The 25,471-nt window shown below is 40.1% G+C and overlaps 3 protein-coding genes across 10 annotated transcripts; 2 read left to right on the top strand and 1 right to left on the bottom strand.

The window, feature by feature from the left end:
• The first annotated feature begins 1,824 nt into the window (after window positions 1–1,824).
• LOC103996308 (jasmonoyl--L-amino acid synthetase GH3.5) lies at window positions 1,825–5,916 on the top strand. Of its 6 annotated transcripts, none has more exons than XM_009417203.3 (5): window positions 1,825–2,028; window positions 2,822–3,135; window positions 3,227–3,328; window positions 3,401–4,221; window positions 4,862–5,916. In XM_009417203.3, the coding sequence occupies exons 2-5, from the start codon at window positions 2,855–2,857 to the stop codon at window positions 5,404–5,406; spliced, it is 1,749 nt and encodes a 582-aa protein (XP_009415478.2). In that variant the 5' UTR covers window positions 1,825–2,028; window positions 2,822–2,854; the 3' UTR covers window positions 5,407–5,916. The 6 variants fall into 6 exon arrangements, with proteins under 6 accessions (XP_009415478.2, XP_009415477.2, XP_018686215.2 ...); XM_009417202.3 differs by having other exon boundaries at window positions 2,819–3,135; XM_018830670.2 differs by lacking the exon at window positions 1,825–2,028 and adding an exon at window positions 2,047–2,196.
• Window positions 5,917–10,598: 4,682 nt separating this feature from the next.
• Window positions 10,599–17,936, top strand: LOC135585396 (spermine synthase-like). Its single transcript, XM_065080295.1, has 12 exons — window positions 10,599–10,686; window positions 10,777–10,978; window positions 11,068–11,112; window positions 11,768–11,844; window positions 11,956–12,078; window positions 13,208–13,312; window positions 13,390–13,462; window positions 13,647–13,718; window positions 15,086–15,278; window positions 16,220–16,343; window positions 17,372–17,445; window positions 17,669–17,936. The coding sequence occupies exons 2-12, from the start codon at window positions 10,813–10,815 to the stop codon at window positions 17,697–17,699; spliced, it is 1,083 nt and encodes a 360-aa protein (XP_064936367.1). The 5' UTR covers window positions 10,599–10,686; window positions 10,777–10,812; the 3' UTR covers window positions 17,700–17,936.
• Window positions 17,937–17,949: 13 nt separating this feature from the next.
• Window positions 17,950–25,471, bottom strand: LOC135588245 (uncharacterized). 3 transcript variants are annotated; one of them, XR_010476159.1, is made up of 21 exons: window positions 25,212–25,471; window positions 24,152–24,231; window positions 23,913–23,999; window positions 23,450–23,723; window positions 23,242–23,298; window positions 23,077–23,141; window positions 22,882–22,965; window positions 22,725–22,775; window positions 22,573–22,635; window positions 22,427–22,473; window positions 22,255–22,324; window positions 22,104–22,166; window positions 20,904–20,993; window positions 20,775–20,813; window positions 20,474–20,701; window positions 20,306–20,391; window positions 20,153–20,201; window positions 19,934–20,014; window positions 19,753–19,846; window positions 18,399–18,786; window positions 17,950–18,312 (listed from the first exon to the last, which is right to left on the bottom strand). XR_010476159.1 is itself a non-coding variant. In XM_065080293.1 (21 exons), the coding sequence occupies exons 1-21, from the start codon at window positions 25,327–25,329 to the stop codon at window positions 18,614–18,616; spliced, it is 1,794 nt and encodes a 597-aa protein (XP_064936365.1). In that variant the 5' UTR covers window positions 25,330–25,471; the 3' UTR covers window positions 18,327–18,613. The 3 variants fall into 3 exon arrangements, 2 of the variants coding, with proteins under 2 accessions (XP_064936365.1, XP_064936366.1); XM_065080293.1 differs by lacking the exon at window positions 17,950–18,312 and having other exon boundaries at window positions 18,327–18,786; window positions 23,450–23,567; window positions 23,673–23,723; XM_065080294.1 differs by lacking the exon at window positions 17,950–18,312 and having other exon boundaries at window positions 18,327–18,786; window positions 23,450–23,567; window positions 23,673–23,723; window positions 25,183–25,338.

Here is a 25,471-nt window from a genome sequence, read left to right as displayed (position 1 = left end):
GATAAATCTTTCGGGCCTTTTTGATCTTGTTCACATGAATTCTGGTGGATGATCTAAGTCCACGACAATAAAGTCAACCCTTCACACTGCTGTTTTAGTCAACGATATATATTTCTTGACATTATTTGGGTCATTCACACATGTCCCTATTTTAATTCTACTTTTATGGATTCGCTATACCTGTTATTTATTATACATACACCAAATTATATCTATGATGGGATAAAAAGATAAGACTTGTATACAAACAAAAACTAGTAAATCATAATACATAACGGAATTAAATGAAAATCATAATCAAATAGAACATCAAGATTTATGTGTAAAACCCATTTATAAAAGGTTAAAATCATGAGATAAACCAGAGAAAAATAATAAATATATAAATATCAAGTCTCTTGTCCAAAACCAAGTAACAATCACGAAAGAATAATTGAGATAAAGGATTACGTCATAGTGCATAATACCTAAAATCTTTTTAACTAATCACAACAAAAATCTACTATAGATTTGATTTAACCCGAGTTAAAAATATTGCTTGGATGATTGAGAATAATTTTTCTATATTATCTTTATATTTTTTTCTCTTTCTTTCTATTATTTTTCTATCTTTTCCTCCTCATTTTTAGAATCACTTAGCTGCAATATTCTAACCCTATTCACAGTTACTTTTATTAAAAGGGTTAGAATTATTATTTTTTAGGTAACGGTGAATTTATGATTTCAGGACTAACTATTATGAACAAACCTGTTAGGCAATTTAAATAATCAGAACAAAATCCAAATGGATCCAAGCAACTGCTAATTAACTCTTAGGTCTTTGTCTATTGTTCAAACCAAATCCTATGATCGCATTGCAATTACATGCTTTGACAAGAAGACTTGAGACTAATTAGCAAGTCCAAGTGTCGTGGGAAACAACTTTGAGCCGTGGCCTCGGGGTCGACGCAGCTCGGTTCGGGTCCGGATGACGGGGATCTCCCTGGGGCGTTCCTCGAGCCCGCTGAGGCGGTTGGGTGCGGTGTCCGATTGGGACGGTGTAGCCGTCTCCTCCTGGCAGGAACTCCTCGCCTGCGCGTCCGGAGGGGATCTTCGGCTTCGCACCTGCACAAAGGTCGGGCCGAGGCGTTCGACCCGACCCCTTCGACGATCAAGTTAGCAGATGTGGAGGGGGTTTCAGATGAAGAAGTGTTTTTGTGTGTCTGTCTCTCCCTCGTCTTTCTAATGAACGAGAGAGTATTTATAGGGAAACATACTGCTTCATGAGCTGCCCGCTTGCAAGGGGCAGACTGGTAGTGTCTGACTTTGTGTTGGCATGACGTGAAGAATTGAGCTTTTGCAGGTTGTTAATGCGTCTCGATCGACGTTCCGGTCTGCATTGACCAGGTGCTGTTGTGTGTGGCATCATCTGATGTCAGCCGAATCTTATCATAATTACTATCCTCGTCACCGAGCTTCCTAAATCACCGTATAGCCAAAGGCTTGAGACTAAAGATGAGCTCATTTGTTAGGCTCGATTAAGACATCATTAAATATCTAAAAGGATTAGTTTGATCAAATTTATAGAAAAATTAGTGACTGAATTCTAAACATATATCTAATTTCTCTAATGGGGCAATCAAATTGAGTCCGATTCATAGAAAAAGGAAGAATGCTGATGTGGCAGCATCTTATTAACTCTGATCAACTTAATGATTCGTGCCGTCTCCGCGGAGCGATCTGTGGTGAGGACACCGAGCACTTCGATTAGCTGGTCCCAAGGCTCGTAATGGACGATGGCTGCCGCTCTTGTCCGTATCCCATGGCCCGACGCCGTCGCTCTATAGCCTGCAATAATTGTTCGGTCGCACTGCAGCCAGTGGGCGACTAAGCGGTCGTCTCCCCCGCCCCTTGCGGGCTCCTCTTCGTCACCCTCGCGCTATAAATTCGAAGCTTCGCTCCTTGCTCCTCCGCTGGAAGTGGAAGACAGGAAGGAAACTCGAAGGCGGCCGTTCCGCGGAGAGGAAGGAGACGGAGAGAGAGACAAAGGTGAGAGCTTGACGCTTGCGTGTTCCCGTTGGCTTTGTTTCTTCCAGTCAGCCTTTCTCCAGAAAGGAATCGAGCTTCATTTTATATATTATTACTTCGACCTGTTTTGGGAGGCCGAGTTCTTTTGGATCGAGTGGTTTTGGTGGAACCGGTGGTAGGTACCGAAAGGCGAGTATCTTTGATGAATCTGATGCCTGTTCTTGGAAGAGTCCTTGGGTTATTGCTCTAAGTTTGCTTCTTTTGGGTTCTCGTGAGACCCTTTGGTTGAGATTGCTTGATTTGAAGGCAGTGTCTGCTTGGATTTGGTTTCGCGTTCTTGTGTTCCTTCCTTTCCGTTGCTTTAAAGAGCTTTCCTTTCGCTAGCAGAAGATAGCTTTCTTTTCTGTTCTCGGTCTTCCTTCGGTTTCTATTCAGGAAAAAGTTAAGGAATTGATCTTTTCCCTTCTCTCGCATTTGTTCCTATCTTTTTGATTAAAATCGTACGTTTGATTCTCTTTCTTTGCCAAAATTCCTTTTTTTGTGCTTTTTTTCTTTCATATTGGCTTTGTTTCCTTTTTTGTTTTTTCCCTCGCTTTTAACTGCTAATCTGATCGATTTGGAATATGTTGCTGGGAACATGGAATTGCCTTTCTGCCGTCCGAATCCTTTGTTTCTGCGATCTCTGATTCGAATCTTGTCATGGATTAGGTCTCTGACGGTAGTAATCCCTTAAAAGTCTCCGATGATTCGATGCTCTGTTCAAATGGATTCCTTTCCCTGCTCTCATAACGTGAATTATCCTCGCTTGCAGCAGTAACCCCGGAGATCGCCCTTTAAGTTGAGAAAGATGAGAGTTTTCAGCCTCGAGAGCGTGATAAACGAATTCGAAGAACTGTCAAAGGACGCTGGGCGTCAACAGACGGAGACTCTCCGATGGATTCTCGAGCAAAATGGTGAAGCCGAGTACTTGCAGAGCTTAGGCCTTGCAGGAAGAACCGACCCCGAGAGCTTCAAGGCCTGCGTCCCCTTGGTCACTCATGCCGATCTTGAGCCTTACATCCAGAGAATCGCCGACGGAGATGCTTCTCCCATCCTCACCGGGAAGCCCATCACTTCAATTTCTTTGAGGTAGCGCTGTTGGACACGCCTCTGTTTGACGTTGCCTTTACACGGTATCTTCTCTTCCTCGCTCTTAGGAAGATTGTTTATCTTGCCACAGTTCTGGTACCACGCAAGGGAAACCAAAGTTTGTGCCTTTCAACGGTGAGCTACTCCAATCCACGATGCAGATTTATTGCACTTCATTTGCGTTCAGAAACAGGTATGGAGCCTACTGCTGCCAGACTGAGTATCAAAGCTGAATCTTACCCTGTATTATCTGTTGCGTTTGCAGAGAGTATCCGATAGGCAATGGGAAAGCTCTGCAGTTGATATACAGCAGCAAGCGGGTGACGACCCAAGGGGGGCTCACTGCAGCAACAGCCACAACCAATGTGTTCCAGAGTGAGCAATTCAAGCACACCATGAAGGACATCCAATCTCAATGCTGCAGTCCCGACGAAGTCATATTTGGCCCGGACTTCCAGCAGTCCTTGTACTGCCACCTCCTTTGCGGGCTCATCTTCTCCAACGAAGTGCAGATCATATCTTCCACCTTCGCACACAGCATCGTCCATGCTTTTCAGACATTCGAACATGTGTGGGAGGAACTGTGTGCAGATATCAGAGAAGGAGTTCTCTCCAGCAGAATCACCGTCCCATCAATTCGTGCAGCTGTTTCCAAGCTCTTAAGGCCTAATCCCAGCCTCGCTGACTCCATACACAATGTGTGTGTGAGATTAAGCAACTGGTATGGTGTGATCCCGGAGCTTTGGCCCAATGCCAAGTATGTCTATGGCATTATGACTGGATCTATGGAGCCATACTTGAAGAAGTTGAGGCATTATGCAGGAAGCCTACCTCTGATGAGCGCTGACTATGGCTCTTCAGAAGGATGGATTGGTGCTAACGTCAACCCCAGTTTGCCACCTGAATTGGCTACCTTTGCAGTGCTTCCTAACATCGGCTACTTCGAATTCATCCCTTTGGAGAAATCTGAGGTTCAGGAGCCGGAGAAGAGTGCCTCCACCATTCACTATATAGAAGCTGAACCGATTGGCCTTACTGAAGTTGAAGTTGGCAAAGAGTACGAGATTGTGATGACCAATTTTGCAGGTATTGATGAACTCTACTCTCCTCATTTATCTATTTTGTTGATATTTTTTGTAATTAAGTGCTATAAAAACTCCAATGATGGAAATGCTAAGAGCAGAATCATTAAGAAAAGTAACAACGATTGCTGATTTTGCTATATGAAATCAACAGTTTAGAGTAAATCAATATGCATAGTGTTATGCACATCTGTTGTGTAAGAACGGTTGACTTTTCAACAGCAAGACAAGAATCCTGTAGATTTCTTGACTAAATCGAGAGAGGAATGCACATCTGTTGTGACGAGTCCTTGACTCCGTCTACGGCTAGTCATTTCCTAACCACTGACCAAAATGCTTAAGCTGAAGTTGATAGTAATACACTCCCTTATAAGCCAATCTTAATCTTGCCCATTTTTGATGTGGGACTAATCAGGGGTGTTACAGATGAACTACAAATGGTCAAAATGATAGAAGCCCCGTGTACTGAGCTGTCACTTTTCCCTTTGAATAGTCAGAATGGATGAATGGTCAAACTTGATAAAGCTTAATAGATCACATTCTGCATAGTTAAATTCGATCTCCCGTTCTTAAGTCTATGTTTTATGTGTGATGATACTTATCTTGGTTCTTCTCAGCACTAACGAGTGATCAACCTGTGACAGGCCTGTATCGATACAGGTTGGGAGACATCGTGAGGGTAGCCGGCTTCCACAACTCCACTCCGGAGATTCAGTTCGTGTGCAGGAGAAGCCTCGTGCTGAGCATCAACATCGACAAGAACACCGAGAAGGATCTGCAGTTGGCGGTGGACGCGGCGGCGCGGCTGTTGGCGGAGGAGAAGGTCGAGGTCGTCGACTTCACCAGCCATGTCGACACTTCCACGGAGCCTGGACATTACGTGATCTACTGGGAGCTGAGCTGTGATGCCACCGAGGAGGTCCTGCGTGCCTGCTGCAACTGCTTAGACCTGTCCTTCGTCGACGCCGGCTACGTCGGGTCGAGGAAGGTCGGCGCCATTGGGCCTCTCGAGCTTCGCATCGTGCGCAGGGGGACGTTCCAAACGATCCTGCACCATTACCTGGGCCTCGGGGCCGCCGTGAGCCAGTTCAAGACGCCGCGCTTCGTCGGCCTGTCGAACAGCACGGTGTTGCAGATCTTGTGCAGGAACGTCACAAAGTGTACCTTTAGCACAGCCTATGGCGCGTGAAGCTCGCGTCGTCCTCCTGTGTGACAGCGAAGCTTGTAATCCTTGAAGTCTCCTTCATGTTCCCCGAGTTCGCTGCCATCCTCGCATAGCACGCAATGATGCAGGCTACTATGGAAGCCCGTGGTATGATCACGACACTGCTCTGACCTCAACACCGTGACGTCTCTCCTGCCGTGTTGGGCATATGAGGGGATATCCCAAGTAATTAGCCCGGAGACGCGAATCAACTGCCTCTCAGCATTTAATATCGAGTAGATAGTCAAATAATTGTAGGATATTGGAACAGATCGTGCCAATGATGATAGTGATGTGGATTGCTTATGTTATAAAAGAAAATAATTTTGTGGTATCATTAGGGGAAAATATCGTTGTCGTAGTCAGTCCAACGTGGTTTAGATCTATGTGTATAGAATTATCTAAAATGATCCCGAGATGAATCTGATGTAAAAGTATTGTGCTCTTGAGGTGCGTCATGCTGTATAAAGACTAAGGTCGAGTGGGGTTTCTTGATTCGAATTTTTTGACACTCAAGTTAGTAATATGAGATTCTTAAATGTGAGTTAGAGTAGTTCTCCTTGTTTGTCATAAGGAAAAAAATAAAATTTATAATTATCTTCTTTGCTATAATGAATAAGAAGGAAACTAATGTTTCTCTGAATCTTTGTACATATGACTTCTATAAGAAGGGTCTCATCTTGTAGGTTGATTTTTTTCGAATTAAGTATTTCGGGCACGTTGGGCCTGTGTTTCTACCGTAGTGGATTTCTCTTGGCATAGGTCAGGTTTTCCCAACTTACACATCTTAGGCGTATGTAGCCTTGCACCTCCGCTATAGTAAATTTATCTTAGCCCGAGTTAGTTTTTCTCGACTCATACGTTTCAAGCATCTTTGGCATTGCGCCTCTATTGTAGCCAATTTATCTTGGCGTGGGTCTAGTTTTCTCGACTCATGCGTTTCAAATGCATTTGGCCCGACACCTTTGTCGTAGCAGATTTATTTTGGTACAGATCGAGTTTTCTCAACTTATGTGTCTTAAATGCATTTAACCTTTCTCCTCCGTTATGACGAATTTATCTTAGCGCAAGTTAGATTTTTCCAACTCACGTCTTAGGCGCATTTGGTCTTATGCCTTTGCCATAAGTTAGGTTTTCCTAACTTATGTATCTTAGGCACATTTGGCCTTCTACCTCCGATGTAGTGGACTTATCTAAGTGAGAGTTAAGTTTTCTTGACTCATATGTCTTAGATGCATTTGGCATTGCATCTCCGCCATAGCGGATTTATCTTGGCGTGGGTTATATTTTTTTGACTCACACGTCTTATGCACATTTGGTCTTGCGCCTATACCATAGTAGATTTATCTTAGCATGGGTCAAATTTTCTCGACTTGTGCCTCCGCCGTAGTGGATTTATCTTAGTGCGGGTCGAGTTTTTCTGACTTATGTGTCTTGGGCATATTTGTCATTGTGCATTTACCATAGCAGATTTATCTTGGTGCAAGTTGGGTTTTTCCAACTAACGTATTTCAAGTGCATTTGGCTTTAAGCTTGCACCGTAGGAGATTTATCTTAGCATGGGTCAAGTTTTCCTAACTCATGCATCTTGGGTGTATTTAGCCTTGCATCTCTGTTGTGATTGATTTCAAGTCCCTTCTTTGCTATAGCAGATTTTGGATTTTTTCCAGTGTGGCAGGCTTCAAATCTTCTCTCTATCGTAATAGATCTCGAATCTTCTCACCTTTGGGGGCTTCAAATTTTCTTTCCATTGTGGTAGATTTCAAGTTCCTTCTCCACCATAGTGAATCTCAGATTTTTTTTGTCACAACAGATTTCATGTCTCCTCTCTACTATAGCAGATCTCAGGTCTTCCTACCGTGACAGGCTTTAAATCTTCTTACTACTGTGATGGATTTCATATCTCTTCTCTACCATAATGGATCTTGGGTCTTCCCGCCATGACAGACTTCAAATCTTCTTTTTGTCACAACAAATTTCATGTCTCTTCTCCACCATAGCAGATCTTAGGTCTTCTTACCATGGCAACCTTCGAATCTTCTTTTTGCCATAATAGATTTCATGTCCCTTCTCCATCATAATGGATCTCGAGTTTTTCTACCATGGCAGGCTTCAAAACTTCTTTCTGCCATAGCGAATTTTATATCCCTTCTCGGTCGTAGTAGATCTCGGGTCTTCTCATCATAGCGGGCTTTAAGCCCTCCTTGCACCATAGTGGATTTTGGGTCCTCCCTCCACCGTGGCGGATTTTGGGTCCTCCCACCTAGAGGACTTCAAGTCCTCCCTCCACCATAGATGATGTCGATTTTGATTAACACATGACAATGCTCTCTATAAGAGACATTGTGGTGGATCTTATTGCTGATGATGGTCATGGTAGTAGACTGGAGATCGAGCTAGTCGATGAGTGCTTGTACCCTGCTCTTCTTCTGCGAGGAGGACAACAACCGTGATAGTCGGAACTCCAAGAAGTATATCAATGTTTCTTCCAGGTGAGCATGGGGTATAGGACGTTGATCTGCATGATGTAAGCATATATCACCTTGAGGAGCTGCCTCTCAAGCTTCTCGCTGTGGAGGCTGATGGAACCCTACCAGCTCTCTCGTTGGACCTTTAGTGAGTCATCCATTGAATCCACCAATTGGGTCTCGGATTACGGTAGAGCATAGTGATGGTGCGCCCAACTCCACCATTAGAGAGTGGGACGCCCCTTTGGCTGGCAATTTTACGGACCTTGGGCGATCTTGAGATGCTGCCATCGTGTTGGTTGGGGGGATTCCGATAAGTGCTGGTGTCAATGGTGATTGAGGAGTCGTCCGTGGTTGAGATGGTGACATCGTTGGTTGGGCTAGCTAAGGTAAGAGTGGGGCAACAACTTACAACATTCTCATAAAGCATATGCACCTGATGGGCGAGGTTTAGAAGCACCTTGGTAGAAACGATCAGGTGGCTCTAGTTTGTCCTTGAGGGTGAGATGCCTAAGTTATTGAACAGATGTAAGTGCCTTGTTTGCATCTATGCCGAGGTAGACGTATGCACGTATGGGAAGGATGATAGTTTTTCCCCTTGAGTAAAAAACCGTGGGCTCCGATGGGGCCTCCTCGCTGGAACATTCTTTGAGAGGGTTGATTAGGTGGACGTTCTTGTAATATATGACCCTTCTTCTAACATCAAACTATCAGGAAAAAATTATCATTAACGTCTTGGTCAACTTGACATAGTCCAGACCTATATGCGTAAGATTATCCGAAGTGTCTCCGAGATGGCTCTCAAGATAGAAGTATTATACTCCCAAGATATAAGTATTACGCTTTCGAGATGCCTCATATACAAAAACTAAGGTCGAGTAGGTTTTTCGACCCAATCCTTCCAATGCTTTAATTAGTAATATGAGGTCTCCAACTATGGGTTAGAGCAGTTCTCATCAAGAAATTACTTTTCTCCCCGTTTGAAATACATTTTTATATGTTGAATGAGAGGAAAAAAATTTGTGATATATTTTTTTTGTCACAAAGAAAGAGAAGAGAGTTTAGAATTACCTTTCTTATCGTAAACGGAGAGAAAAAAATTTGTGATCATCTTTTTATCGTATGGAAGTTTGTTTTTCTCGACTTTCAATTTTTATAGACAAATGAAGGAAATTTTTATTTCTATACTTTAAATCTTTATAGCGAATGGAGAATGACTTATCACGTGTAGATACACTTTCTTTGATATATCTATTGTAAGATATTGATGGAGGAGTTTATATTACTGAAGAAATATATTTTATGATCCGAAAGAGCTCGCTAACCATCGTTATTACCTCGAATAATCGTTACCATTACATTCCGGGTTTGTTTTTGTGTGTGTGGAAGATGATAATGATGCTGATGATTCATGTTGCTAATTTACATACGAAGGAAACAAATGTACACGTGATCTCAAAATGGCTACATCTTCATAGCATCATTATTAACGTGGCAATTATCCACATCCAATCAAGATTCGAATCCCAATCAATCAGAAAATAATGACGTATTAACTAGAAATATTATATCAACAGAGAATTCATAGAATGTTAAGAAAACATTTTCCTCAATGCATATATATGGCAGATAGATAGATATCGATTTTGATATGAACATTAAGAGAACATACTATTGTTTTTGGACATTTGACATAATGGCTAATGTTGGATTAGGGACCTTTTTAGCAGACCTAACACTCCTCGATCTTGATTAGCACCTTCATTAACAATCTGAATCCGTTCGAGTTCCTATGATTGATTGCAAAGAAACCCTCGATAATCTTCTTCGACTTACTATATTATATTAAAAAGAAAAAAACATACAAAGAAATTGTCAGACAACTTTACCCACCAAAATACATCTTAATCAATGGATAAATAAACTTAGGCGATAAGTGTTGGTGTCAACAACTTTAAGTCGTGGCCTCGGGACCGACACGGCTGGGTTCGGATCCGAATGATTGGGGATCTTCCTGGGACGATCCTTGGGACTACTGAGGTGGTCGACGACGATGGTCCAATCACGATGGGACATCCGTTGTTTTCACCGGGGTGGGACTCCTCGCCCGGACGTCTGATGGGAGCACTCCATCTTCGCACATGCACACAGGTCGAGTCGGGAGAGCTCGACTCAACCCCTTCGACGATCAAGTTAGTTGGTGGTCATAGGGGTTTTTTTTTGTCTTTGTTTCTCCTCTACTTTTCTTTCTAAGCACGAGGGTTTTTATAAGGAAGGTTATCGTTGCCTGATGTGCCCGCTTGCAGGGAGCAGGATCGTACTCCTGGTAACGTCTGACACCAGTGTTGGCGTGGCGTGAAGGACCAAGCTCGCGCAGGATGTGGCGTGCCCCCGTCATCGTCCTGGTCTACCTCGGTCAGGCGCGTCAAGTCAAACCGAGACGTGGATCATTATCTTACAGGAGCTGATGTCAACGAACGTCCCATCATTATTACTACTATCAATAAGCAATTGAATGAAATGTTCACTTCACCTATTTGATAATTTGGTTAGGACAAAAATATAAGAAGCAATTGAATGCATCATAATCAAAAAATGATCTCTTTGATACGTCCCCATAATCTAATATATGGGGCGAAGCATCTCTTTGATGCATCTGCGTGAGGTATATATATATATATATATATATATATATATATATATATATATATTGAGGGCCCTCGGACGGGCGTAGCCGCCGCCTTAGACATCGGCTCCTCCTCTCCAAGCTTTACTCTCAATCGGAAGCCTTCGCGAGGTGTGAACCCTAATCGACGCTCCCCTCGGTTAGTTTGGAAGGTTGTCGATCGTGATTGACATTGATTTTGGTGTTCTTTGTCATAAAAAGTGTTAGTGCCTGGTGGAGCCCCGAAGAGGGGAAACGATGTCAACCGGGGAAGGTGCCACAGGAAACGAGTCCGATGCTCCCAGGGTGTTGGGGGAGGACGATCTTCCTCCCTGCTGCAGAAAGGCGAGAGCATCGGCTCCCGAGTCCGAAGCCACGTGCCATGAGACGGTGGTGTCTGGGTGGTTCTCCAAGCCGCTCTCTGGTCGGTATACCCTTTGCCATGCTTGGGTTGAGTGAATGCATCTTTCTGAATGTGTTTCTGCTTCATGACTTGTTCTGTCCCTTGTGCAGATACAGACGGCGAATTTGTGTACTTCAACAACCCCATGTGGCCTGGTAGTCTCTGTCACTTGTTTGAATTAGCATTCTCTTGAAACGAAACAGCTACTGCGCTTTTGCATGCATTTTTCAGTTGCCTAGCGGTTGACTTTTGTGACAACTCGGGGACTTTGTCCACGTTGACATAATAGTTTATTCCCAGTTCAGATTGTTGGCATAATAGTTTATTCCCACTTCAGCTGTGGTGTATGTTGATACTTTTCAGCTTCTTTATGCGTTTTGTGGTTCTGTGACGTTTGTCATTTAGTTTTAGATAATGTGGGTGTCTTCATGCTGCGTTTTGCTTATTGAACAAGTGTGATTTACTTTCCAAGACTAGCTGTCCACTTTTGGTTCTACAACCATCAAGAAAATGAATGTTCCAGGCTTCTAAGCCGTCCAATTGGTATCCAGGATGGACTGATCGGTTATGTTACTTCTCTCTTTCTCTTATATGAATAAAGTCCACGCTCAAAATAGTAATGACGTTTTGCAGAGAAATGCCCCTTTTTGAATTGGTTCTTTGAAGCATATTATATTATGTTATATTATACTATATTATTATTATTATTTTTTGACGATGGTAATTTGACACTTTCCTTTAGATGTTTCACTATCAAATCATTCTGGAGATATATTCTTTAAGCTAATGAGTGTGAGTTACTAAATGTAGGAGAGGCACATTCTTTAAAGGTGGAAAAAATACTTTATCAGGGGAAATCAGAGTTCCAAGAGATTCTGGTTTTTGAGGTTCTGATTTTTTTTATTTTTTGAAGCAATGCATTAGACTTCTCTTTCTAAAGATAATGTTCTTTTGGTGTTTGATGTAGCTAATTAGCTATTTGCTAATCCTTTTTCCAGTCTTCAATGTATGGAAAGGTACTTGCTCTCGATGGCATTGTCCAATTAACTGAGAGAGATGAATGCGCCTACCAAGAGATGATTGCACACCTTCCACTTTGTTCAATTCCATCACCAAAAACCGTAATTTCTTGACCTAAGCTTTCCCAATATAAATCTACTTTGCAATATAATAAATACATTAGTCTACGATGCCAGTTGCTTTGTTGTTATGACCACTCACTGGGTTTTGTTTGCACATAGAACTGGAAGTATTTTCCATCCTTTTTTTGTACTCATGTCCTGCAAAATATTTTATACATTTATTACTTAGCCGCCACTTAGTTCTTAATTTTTAACATTTATCTCCATTGGGTTTTTTTTTTAAAGCTGGAGAAGCAGGTAAAGTTCTTTCTTCTAAAACTATGCTTTTATGAATGGAACTGTTGGTGCAACACATCCCTATGTTTTTCTAAAGAACCAGTCTATTCATGGTAGACATATTAGGTGGTTTGCAAAAAATGCTCTTTGAAGAAAAAAAGATATGATCATATGATTATGGTTAAATTTATTAAATTTTCTATCAACATGGAGAAATAGTGCATTTTAATTTGTAAATGGTGGCTGATTCACCAAAGCTTGTTTTTACTTTGCCTAGCCCAACATTTCACAGAAAGGATTTTCTGTAATCCTTTCTTCCACTTTTGAAAAATAGAAATATGTGATTTAAGTTACCATATTGGAGAACGATGAATTGGCTTCTTACTCACTGGTATTGTTCTTGACATAAAGCAATTTTGTCAAATGAATGTTCCATGTTCTAGCATCTTCCTGTTTAAATTTGTCAAATTAATGTTATCAGCATCAAGCATGTCTGGTCACATTTGGATTCATACACTTGGTAGATTTAAATTGAAAAGTTTGATGAACTGGTTATAATTTTCACATACTGTATGAAGTATCATATTGGAATTTTCACTCCAGGAAAATGTACCACTTTATTGGGGATGCTAAGCTGATGTGTAAAAGCGTTTAGTCTTATCTGATGCAATGCAAATTCATAATTTACAAATATCATGAACCTTGTCTGAGAGCAATGCAGGTAGAGTTTCACTAAAGCAGAAGTTTCCCATCATCTACATCATCACAAGCTGTTCAATTTGAATTATTTGTTGACGTTCTTGAAAAGCATGAGATTTTGGCCTGTGTAGTGTTTCATTATCAGAATGATTTATGTTTTTCCCACCAAAAATTATTGAGTTCCTTATTGCAGGTCTTGGTCTTAGGAGGTGGTGATGGTGGTGTTCTTCGGGAAATTGCTAGGCACAGTTCTGTGGAGCACATCGATATATGTGAAATCGACAAGATGGTCATAGATGTATAGAGTTATACCCTTGTCGGTGTATAATTTAGGATACATTTTGCTGCTTGATTATATGTCTCTTATCTCTGTAGGTTTGCAAGAAATTCTTTCCTGATTTATCTGTTGGTTTTGAGGACCCTCGTGTTCATCTACATATCGATGATGGTGAGCTGAAAATTTAGGCTTTGTATGGTTCTAATAACTTGATCACTTTATAGAAATAGTTTATTTTATCTTGTCATTCTTCATATGAAATGTATTTTTATTACAAGATTTTTTATTCCAGAAGTTAGCCTTTTGACCTTCCTAAAAGTTAATTTTGAATATCTATTCTATGGTCTTCATACAGCGGTTAAATTCATACGAGATACTCCTGAAGGGATGTATGATGCAATTATTGTTGATTCATCTGATCCAATAGGTTTGTTCCATGTCTCTTTTATTCATTCATATAGAGGTTTTTTTAATCTTAATCATGCAAGAGGGTGCATTTGGAGAACACATATGACATTATGTTGTGTGCTTGATAATGTTTTCGGGACATAGCAATTTTGTAAAAGTTTGTCTTGCAACATTGAGTAGCAGCAGAAAGTTGTTTCCAATTCAGTCATGCAGGGGTGTTAAACTGTCATCTGATGACAAAATTGTTTTTCAGTTATCAGTGACTTGTCTTTCACTTGATTGAAAGATTGAAACAACGTAGAGGAAAAAAGAACATGTTGGCCTGCGATATGGAGTAGCAATTAATGTACTATAACATCTTATAATCTTCTTAATAGTTTTCCTTGGAAGACATTGTATATAAATGTTGCTAGCAAATCCAAACAACTTCTGTCAGAAAAAAGGTGCCTTGTTTACATGCAGAAAGCATAGCAACACATATTTACAGTATTTTTTTCTGTCAATTGCATCCAATACATTATTTGTCCACCCCGTGATGCTAAACCCTCTTTTATAAAGAGGGTTGGCCTCATCAGTTGTTTCGTTGGTTACTGCCTTTTTTGGTTGAGGAGCACTATGTTTTTTTAGTTTGCCTGGAAGAATTAACCAACCTGAATGCACTAAGAGGAGGCTATATAATGGGTGTTAAATAGATTAATTTGTTTCTGGTTTTTAAATAATTTGCTTGTCTAAGCCATATTTTGGTTATACTGATGCATTACATAGCAGTAGTTGCTGCAACTGCAGCTGTAGCCACAAATAGATTAGCTGCTTAGGGGTTTTCAAGAGAGGACTAAAAATATCCTTGTCAGTAGTCAACAAGGATATGCTATTAGGATGGCATATGCTATTAGGATTTTTAGAAACATTTCTTGATTTATCCATTCAGTTAATAAGCTCACTTGACAGAGAATACTTCGATTTTTTTGTTGGGTTCATCTTAATGGAAATTCTTGGATTCTTGGTTAACTTCTCTTTTTAGTACATTACAAGAAATCTGCAAGCCTCATCCTAACCATGTGGTCCCCCAAAGGGATCAAACTATGCTTAGAGGAGCTCTGAAGGATCAGACTGCCTCTTGACATATTTTGGTTTGCAAGGTAGGCAACACAATACGAATAACACAACTTTGACATTCTTAGAACTCTTTGTTTTACATCTAACCATAGCTTTGAGTATAATCTGGACTTCTTGGGATAAAACTTTGTTCTTTTTGTTTGGCTATAATTCTATTCTGTAAAGCTGAATAGTAAATGTTTGCATCAAATTTAGTTGTACCTTTTGGAGCTTTACAACAACTATTGGCGTGCACCTATTTACTTCATCATGACTATTTGGTGATTATAGGACCAGCTCGAGAGCTTGTTGAAAAGCCATTCTTTGAGATAATTGCAAGGGCCTTGAGGCCTGGTGGCGTTCTTTGCAACCAAGCAGAAAGCATGTGGCTGCATACACATCTCATTCAGGAAATGCTTTCAATCTGTCGTGAAACCTTCAGCACTGTCCACTATGCCTGGGCAAGTGTTCCTACATACCCTAGGTATTTACATATGCTTTCAGGAAAAAATCCATAATTTGATTTATTACAAAGTCTTTTGTGAATATTTTTTGAGAAAATGATTTCTGAACTGTGAACTGCTCGTCTACCATACAATAAAGCATCAGGTTCTTCTTGATAGAAAGCTCATGATATGGCAGGGAAAGCCTACAAGCTGGGCTTAGGTAGACTTATATCATACTTTTGGTTTTTCATCTGCCACATGGCGCTTTATGCAGCATTTATTTTACTTATTTGGTGTTCCATAGTGGAGACATGAGACACTTCGTTCATCCAAAATTTCAAATTTTATTGTGTTGGTAGCCTGTTTTTTGTTATTGATGTTTTCCATCAATATTCTTAGACCGAGTATCTTTGTTCCAAAAACCAAATTTAATCTCCTTATTCTTAGTGATCCTGATGAGTGCTTCAAGTTTGTCCCAGTTGCTTGCTTTGGGAAGTGTTCAGTTTTGAATTTAGAAGGTATTTCAATTTGTGCTTGAGAACCTAAATTTAATTTTACCAAATTCAACTTTCATTTCGTGTTTGTTCACTTTTTTTACTTGTTGCTAACTTCTCAATTTGATTTTTTTGATATTCCTGCTTGCGTTTTAAGTGTGTAGCTTTTCAGTAATAGTGTGCCAGGTAATACTAGTGCCTATCTTTATTGATTTCTTGATATATAGGATGATCAGACAATCAGATCCTCAGTCCTGGGTGATTTTTTTTTTGCTATAGTGACCTTTTCTTATGAATAATCATATTCTTAGTATTTTTTCTTGTTCACCCTATCCATTTCTCCATGTTCAAGCTTCTTTAACCATTAGGGTCATATTTTGTACAAGTCAAAGCTACATAAAATTACCATGATAGTTTGGATTCGCTTAATTTTCTTGAACCACATTTCAGTTAAGAATACATTATTGATCAAAATCAATATGCAGTGGTGTGATTGGTTTTCTGTTGTGCTCTACAAACGGCCCACCTGTCAATTTCTTGAATCCAATAAACCCAATCGACAAACAGGAGGTTGTTAAATACAAGGAGCTGAAATTCTATAATTCAGAGGTACCATTACTGTCTCAAACGCACACACATTCTTACTTCCTGGCTCATAATTTGTATTTTAACTATGTTTTTTTTTCCTTTGATACTATAGCTTTGATGCAATTAGCAGTTGTCCATTCGAAACCTGAATGATACTTGAAACATTCAATGATGTTTTAATTTTTACAAAGAAAAAAATTCAGTAACAGATTATGTATGAGGACCAAAACCTAAATGATACTTGAAACGTTCAGTGATGTTTACCATTGCTTTGGTGCAAGTATCAATGTTTATTTTAATGTTGAATGATAACTGAAACAATGATATTAATTTTTAAATCTCTGATACTCAATTTGATGAGTTACGTAGTATTATAATACCTCTAATCTGAATGGGCCAATAAATTTGATGACGATGCTAGAATTCTGAGTTGGATTAATCAAATAAGGATGTCAAGGGTTTAAGTTGGAGAGATTCTGGTACTGTAGTAGTTCCACGTCAAATAGGGGTTATGATTAGAGATATAGTATGTCAATCATTATTGATCCTCGAGTATGCCTCTTCTTGAATGCTCTTAAGGGACAGAGCCCACATGTTTTCAGTCCTGATCCATGACAATTACTTTCAATTTATTGCATTAGTTGACCGGATAGAGTATATGGTATTGAAATTGCTACTATTAAGAAAAGAAGGCTAAAACTACTTTTGTAGAATTCAAAAGTCTCAACAGTTTTGGACAAAACCCATGCAAGCCACTCCCCGCAGAGAGCTAGCTTGTGGGGAGACGGTATGTCTTTATTCAAAGAGATCTGTGAGATAAGTGTGGAAATTCCGTGACTGAGAAACAGGGACATGACCACCATCAGCTCAGGTTGATTTCAGAGTATGGATGCTCTCTTGTTTCTCTAATATATTGAAGCAGCATTTCCTTCTCTATCAACATTGCAGTTTATTGGTGAAAATGTTATGTTTCAATTGGCTTATGGCGTAAAGATTTTATCTTGTTCTCCACGGAGTTAAATCAGGTGAATTGTTCTTACTATTTGCAGATTCACAAGGCTGCATTTGCCTTGCCAGCATTTGCAAAAAGGGAATTAAGCTCGTTTCTCTCGACACCACTGAGGTACATATGAATTTTACTGGTATTCTTGTCTGCTGTGTTCTCGGCTTTCGTATTTCTGCTGGTTGCCAAATAGAAGTTATGAGAGAGTTCATTCCCAGACATCCGATATTTGTGGACTTTCCAAATTTCCATATTCCACTCTGAATTGATATATCACTTTCAGCTTTGTTTTCTTTCCTTTGTTAGGGAAAATTTAAGTTAAACCTTCTTTTTAATCTCAAAGTGCATCTTTAACAAGGCAAGCGGATTGCTAAAAGAGACGCCATGGAGGAAACATATCTGCGGACGTGCATCTAATGGAACAAGTTCTTCAGCTGTCTGCCTGCAGATGTGATGATAACCATGACAGTATTTTGCAGATGGTGAGTTGGTTTAGGTAGTAATTACACTATGATTTCGGACTAAGTTGGCACTTTACAGAAGTGTAATCATTTGACATTGAAAGAGTTGAATTATAGTTTTTCATTGATAGTTTTATCTTGTTCTTGCAAGTTGCAAATTAACTAAGTTGAAAGCAAATCATTTTATTCATCTGCTTTCCAGTCCATCGATTCTCCAAAACATTATTCTTTCATTCTCTGTTATATTATACGACTTCATTGGAGCCTACTGGTCAATTATTTCTTAGCATTATTCACCATTGTCAACGTAACCCGTCAATGCAACTGGTCAACTCTCTCTTATTGTTGCCATCACAAAACGATTAATCCTTCGGAACACTCTAGCGTTGGTCTCCAGTACTCTTCCGGCGAGCAGCACATCCTCCGCAGCTTGACAGTCCTCCCTTCTCCACTGGCTCACTAGCCACATTAACCAAGCTAGGCAAGCAGTCCCCCCCTTATGTGCGTGAGGGAGAGAGAGAGAGCACTGTGGACCGACTATAGACAATCATCAACACTAGTCATCAAATCATACAAAGTCAAATAACAGTCGGCGCTAGCGATTTACAAAACCTTGCTGTATTCATCTTCTTCTCTCAAGGAAATCAAATCAAACCGCAAGAACACAATGCTGCTCCTTGCTAAAACACTGGAACAAGCACCAGTCCATCGGTCGGTGAACCTTTTCACCTCACGACGACTGCACAGAGCAAATCAGACTGAGGAAGGACGAAACTGACGAGAAAAAACCACAAGATCATGAAGGAACGACACACAGAAAAACCGGTTTACGCGTTAGACATGCACGCCGTTGCCGCTTGAATGGATTTGCCGTTGACTAGGCTCTTGGGGGATTTCTTCAGGCTCCCATTTTGGTAGATTTTGGGGGTCAAGAAACCATTGCTTGAAGGACGAGCCTGTAGCCAAGAATCCAGTTGTCTGCACGACGCCGCTATGAGTCCTGTAAGAGAATTTGTGAAGGAAAAGGAAGTATATTTTAGTTGATATGTAGGCTTGAAGTTGTTCCTTCAGAATTTGTAGGTCCTCAAGGAAACGCCTTTAATCTACTAATATGATGAAAAATCAAAACAAAATAAAGGAATAAAAGGAATATCTCGGAATCTAAAAACATGGACAAGTGAGTGTTACAATGTTGGAACATAAAATAACAAATGCTTACAAAGAGAGAATCATTTCAAGTTCAATCTTTATGTAAATGCAAATGATGAATAGGGATAAGAAAAGTTAGGTCTGAAGCTATTCACTAAGCTAAGAGCCACATTTTCTTTATATACAGATGAATCCTCTAACGATGTCAGCTAAGAGTCACGTCACATTTTAGCAAAATGGAAAAAAAGAATTAGCAGAGAGCAAGAGGAATAATAAATAAAGAAATTTACTAAAAAGTGAATACAATCTGCAAGCCCACTTCTCACTAGCTTAAGATCTGCAATATATGTTTCAAAATTAAGTATCCTCATGCTAGCTTAAGGTCTCTAGTGGCAAAGAAATCCGTCTTTCAAAGTCGATTTCATCACCTCACACAACTGAGACAGAAGAGGGCCAAAATTCTTTCCTTGAAAATGAGAATATGAAGAGTTCAAACTGCTTGCCAGTCAAGATCATGTCTTGTCATTGAAGGAAAGGCTACAAATATCTTCATCTAATTCCCTTGGCTTGTCAACTAGTATGGTAATAGTCCCATGTACGGTAACTAATAGCTAAAGATTGTCTGACATCAGTCTCAATCAGGTAACTAACCGTAAAGATTTAGCATACAGTTATTCTTTCAGGCCACCTCGTGTGCAAGCTCGGCATGTGAAGTGAACATGACCACTTTATAATATGCATTAGTGGATCTCTTCTAGGTTTGATTTAGAGCAAGATTAGGCATTAGTGTTATGCAAGTTCCAAAATTAGGCATTACCTAAGAAAACAGCAGAAGGCTTTCCAGGTCTGGACTTGAATTCCGGATGAAATTGCACACCGACAAAGTATGGATGAGCAGGCAGCTCAATAATCTGCATCACCATTATGAGAGATTAAAAAGAACCAAAAGGAATATGAAAATCGTAAATGAAAAAAGAAAAGAAAGTCCTGATGAGTACCTCCATACGTCTTCCTGTCTCATCCTTACCAACAAAAGCAAGACCAGCCTTTTCAAATTCCGCAACCATAGTAGGATTTACCTGTGTAAATAATGATCAAGAATTCTCAAAACAAGAATTTTACTACATACAGCCTATAACATGACATTAGTAATTAACTTAGAAATTATGGTATAATATTTCACTTCTCTAATCAACAAAGTGAAATGGGGAAAATACCTCATATCTATGCCGATGCCGTTCATCCACAAAGCGGACGTTGCCATACCTTAAAGGTCAAAAGAAATTCTAATAATTATATCCTTTTAATAGACAAGTAAACATATCATCTGAGTTATACAGATGGAAAGTCAAGTCATTTTCCGTGCTTACAACTTTGCAGATTTGCAATCAGCAACCTCAAAATAAGTCCTTCTTAATCCAAGTCTCATTGTACCTCCCATGTGAGTTTTGGAACCCTTATTGCCATTACAATATATATGAGGCAGTGCAAGATTTCCAGGAATGACAAGATGGAGAATGCAAAAAATTAATGATTACCTCTGGCATAAAAATAACAACTGGAGAAGTTGTAACCGGATCAAACTCTGTACTATTTGCCTCCTTCAAATTCATAACAGATCGAGCAAATTCAATGACAGAAATCTGCATTCCAAGACAAATTCCGAGGTACGGAACATTATTTTCACGGGCATATTTTGCAGCTAGAATTTTTCCCTGTACCCCTCTGTCTCCAAAACCTCCTGGTACTAGAATGCCGTCTGCACCCTGAGATGACAGATTGTTACCGTGGCTACAATAGAAAATTTAGGATTGACAGCTTAACCAGAAGCAAGCTTACCTTCAATAGCATCCATGCTGCTCTGTAAGCATCAGGTGCCTGAATAAAGAAAAATCTTGAAATCTTTGCAATGAAGAAATTCAGCAAGAGTTAGAATGAGGAAAGGTTTAAACAATCAGATCAGCGGACCTCTTTTGCAGTAGTTTCTTCAAGATCAGATGATGGGACCCAGTCAATAACAAGTTTTTTTCGACACACAACCGAAGCATGCAAAAGGGCCTGCGAGGATCCACAAAAAAGTCTGAAGTTTGAGCATGGAAGGGTCATAGGACGTTAAAAAAAAATCAGCTGATGCATTTTTAACTGACAGAAATGAGCATTAAATGATTCCTAATTACATCAAAGATCACCAGAAATTCACAAAGACTCTGTATTACTTGTGGCGACAAAAAATTTTGCACATCATATGTAGTCCCAAAAGAAACCACAACAAATTCTGCATCATATCAAACATGTGTCAACCATCATGTGAACTGACAGTTGGACGTAGAAAGAGTGGCCATTGCCGCTGACAGTGACTTATTAAATGTCATGAGCATAGGCGACGACGTAGGTGAACTTCCAAGAAGCTGTAATTAAACATTAAGGTAAAGCCAACTAGATTCTATAAACCATGATTAAGGTAATGAACCTACTTAACTACTTCAAAAGAAGAATTAAAAGCTTGTTGATTTCATATGCCGACAGAGCATTAGTGAATATAATGCACCCATGGACTTGAACTCAAGAGTCAAGACACAAGCCAAAAAGAGACAGGAAGTATTTTTCTGTGGAATTCAGAAATCTTTCTTATTAATTTTCAGATTTCAGAAGTTCAAAGTAAATTTCTTATTTTATGACTCCTCTTGCTACCAATTTCACTCATAACACTATTCCTTCTTGCAAGTGTTTACCTACCTGTCGATTGCTTTTGTTTTATACTACAAAGCTTTGATGAACACCGCTGAAACTGAAAGCTGATTCAAAAAATTTAACCTTATAGAGAGAAATGCTAAACTAGATCCTTGAAAGATCAATGACATGTGCAGTATCCAGAACTTCTGATCCTTGATATTGTTCTTAAGCATTTAAATAATCTTCTTTAGATAAGGACAATGTCTTGTGACAGACAAGCAAACTTGGTTAGTTCATTGAGAAAGCCATCACAGGAAGTAGATGGAAGTGGAGGAAGTGTAAGAGCTTTAGTCTAAATATCTTGGTCCTGTTCATGGTGGCAACAAAAACAAGTACATGATAGAACAAATAAAATGAAGAACACAGATCTATCCAACTAACAGGCAAAATAGAAGGAACAAAGACATTACACTACTATATGATGCATGTATTCACCTTCAATACAGAGAGGTAAGAGTCAGGAAGACCAGTATATTTTCCTACCATAGCAATCCTGACCTGAAAAGTTAATGATAGTTCAAGTGGTAAGACTTTGGATTATTGCACTGGAATAGAAAATTAATAGAAGTGAAAGAAGGTAACCCACAGGATCATGCAATGTATCACAGAGTTTAGCTCGACCCATCCATTCTCCCAGCATGGGTTCTTTAGCACATCTGTATAAATTGAAGTTAATTCCTTTATGAGCTATACATCATGAAAAAGCAACTGCTGAACTATAAAAGACATTCAGTAAGTGAGCTGTGTATCAGACAGACCCTCGAAGGTTCAATAGCTTCAGAAGAGATTCATGTGCCTTTTGTTCCTACAGATGAAGTGGTATGTTAATATGGATGTTAAGACAGCTAGAAACAACTTTAGCAATGAATGAAATTCATGGTTTTTTCAACAAAATATACACTACCCTCAACAACAAAGGAATGTGCCAAATGTTTGTAACATCATGAAGAGTAATGATATTTGCTACCTGAAAAAAGAAACTGTTGATTGTTAGCATCAAATCTAGCAGCTTCACTGCGGTTGGCATACAAGACAACAAGAATCTAAAAGATTTACCGGAACATGGCAAAACTGTGAAAGTTTTTCTTTAACATTTACATCCAGCGGCTGTCAAAAGCATCAAATGGAACATTAGATCAACACAGGAGTAGTAAAATAAAATCATAGCCTACAAGGAACACGCTGGAGTGAGGAGATAGAGTTTCTTAGAGACCTTATCGCTGCGGCAGGCTAGAAGATTTGGAATCAGCCCAAGTCCTCGTAATCCCCTGACACTGTGTTGGGTTGGCTTAGTTTTCTACAAGAATATAAGTACAACATAATCCATGAAAATAGGATCATTATAAAACTTAGTCACAAAGGACCCCTGTCAAAGCACTGAAATGTGTAACTGGTTTATGGACATTACCGGCTCCCCAACTGCTTTAAGAACTGGCACAAGACTAACATGAACCAGACAGAAATTACCAGGTCCTGTTCAAAGATGACGGGAAACCTCATTTGTAGAGGAAGATGACAAAATAAGCTATTAAAATGGAAAGATATTAAACAGGTGCCTGCAGATTCTGCTCACCTACACGGCAAGAGAATTGACCCAAAGCTTCTATAAATGGCATAGATTCAATATCCCCTGCATCAAGAATGCCACTGTCAATATCATGAAAAACAAAGTGGCTCCTGCATGCATTCTAGGATGATTATGCAAGTATTCTACAAGTAATGATTCTCACTAGTCAGATGAAAATCAGTCAATCAAATATTCTAATACAACCAACATTTACCTATAGTTCCACCCAATTCTATAACACAAACATCAGCTGGTCCTTCTTTACCATCCACAGGTATCATTGCTACGCGTTCAATCCACTCTTGTATAGCATCTGTGATATGTGGCACAACCTTAAACAAAAAAAAGGAGGGGAGAGAAAAACAACATTTCAGGTTTACTAAGAAAATCTCCAGATTATGGCATGGAATTGGTTGATGGTTCCAGGAAACACATACCTGGACTGTTTTCCCCAGATAGTCTCCCCTCCTCTCTCTGTCAATCACAGACTGTCACCAGACACAAGAGACTATAAATCATTTTCATAAACAAAATGCAAAAAACAGTACAAAATGAGGGGGGAAAAAACAAAGATGAGATAAAAATCTCTCGTTGCATGGTTAATCGCATCTCAACATAATTGTTAATGCAGCCAATATTTTAGGACCATAAACATCTAAAGACCAACCGAGCAGCACCTGGTAGATTTTTCCGGTTGTGATATTGTTGTCACGGGTTAATCTGATATCAAGGAACCGTTCGTAGTTTCCTAGATCCAAGTCCACCTATTAGGGTAAAAAAGGAGGGCCGTCAGAAAAACGTAAAACTAAGCAAAAGAACAAAGATTTCCTGGCATGAAATCTGCGCACTTCAACGATAAAGAAGTCAGTTTCTACACTTGAATAGAACGTAAGTGGAAATCTCAAGTGCCCATTACCTCACCACCATCATCTAGGACAAAGACTTCCCCATGCTCAAACGGAGACATCGTCCCAGCATCAGTGTTCAGATAAGGATCTGCGTAAGTCTCACAAAGGACAGCATTTCACCATCTTGATTGGAACTACAGAAACTAAGTGGCATTGCCACTGTGACGGACATTGAGACCAAAGGCATGAAGACATTTTTATCTTTTTAATTTTTTTCCTTTTTCCCTTTTTTTTTGGTGTAATAGAAATTGATGAAAACAAGCACCAGAAAAGAGGTGAGACAGAGAAATTTTTCGTGGCTCTTGTCTTTAAACTTCCAGAGGAATGACTTTGTCAACCAAAGTGTACGTAGAAATCGATCAATACGAAGGAGAAAATGCATCCGTTGAAAACTATGTGACATGGAAAGAAGAACGACTGAAGCACAAAATAAATGAGAAACATATGGGTCGTCCCACAAATAGTCTTTGTTTCCAGATCACGACGTGCCAAAGCAAAAGCGCCAGGGCAGGCATCATCAACGAGGACTCGGCCCAAAAAGAATTCAAAGGATGACCATTGAAAGTCCTGCCCGTGCAGAAGAACCTTAGACGACGCAATATCCATTTCCCTGTTTCTTTCTCCGTTTCTTTCCTGGGATAAGAAGAAGCGCATCCCCTCACACAAAAGGGATCTCTCAAGAGGGGGAAAAAGAGAGTCGGCGTTTTCTCATCCTAACTTGGCATTGGCCACATAATAAACACCGAATTGGTGGGGAAATGAAGCAAAGATCGCTCTTTTTCTTGCGTCATAATTTTAATGGATTTGCAGATAAAAATTGGATATGAACGTCTGCGAAAAGGCAGCAGACCAAGCGACCCAACATCCCGACGCCCCTTTCCGGAAAGAGGAGAGAAGCAAGAAAAGGGTTCTTTTGGCAGTAGAAAGCAATGCAAGGCAAGGAACAATCTTGAAGGATGGAAGTGAGGCCGACGTCAAAGATCCACCTCCTCAGAGAAAAAAGATCGTTTCTTTCCGACAGAAAGCGAACAAAAATCACCGTGAAGTTGGAGGAGGCGAGGCAAGCACCGATTTTTATGGAGGTGACGCGGAGGCCGCAGGCCTTGAGGATGACGCCGATGCTGCTGGCCGTTACCCCTTTCCCCAGCCCGCTCACCACTCCCCCCGTCACCAGCACGTACTTCATCTCTCTCTCTCTCTCTCTCGATATCCCCGGACAAGAAACGAGAGCCGCCAAACGGCAGCAACTCCCGCGGAGCAGAGAGCACGACGATGGTGTGAGCGCCTCTCCACACACACGCCCTCTCTCTTCCCTCTCTCCGCGGGTC

This window comes from Musa acuminata, chromosome BXJ1-8 (genome assembly GCF_036884655.1).
Source record: "Musa acuminata AAA Group cultivar baxijiao chromosome BXJ1-8, Cavendish_Baxijiao_AAA, whole genome shotgun sequence".
Lineage (NCBI taxonomy): Eukaryota > Viridiplantae > Streptophyta > Magnoliopsida > Zingiberales > Musaceae > Musa > Musa acuminata.
Note: the sequence above shows the minus strand (reverse complement) of the source record. Positions and strands in the feature narration are given on the sequence as shown.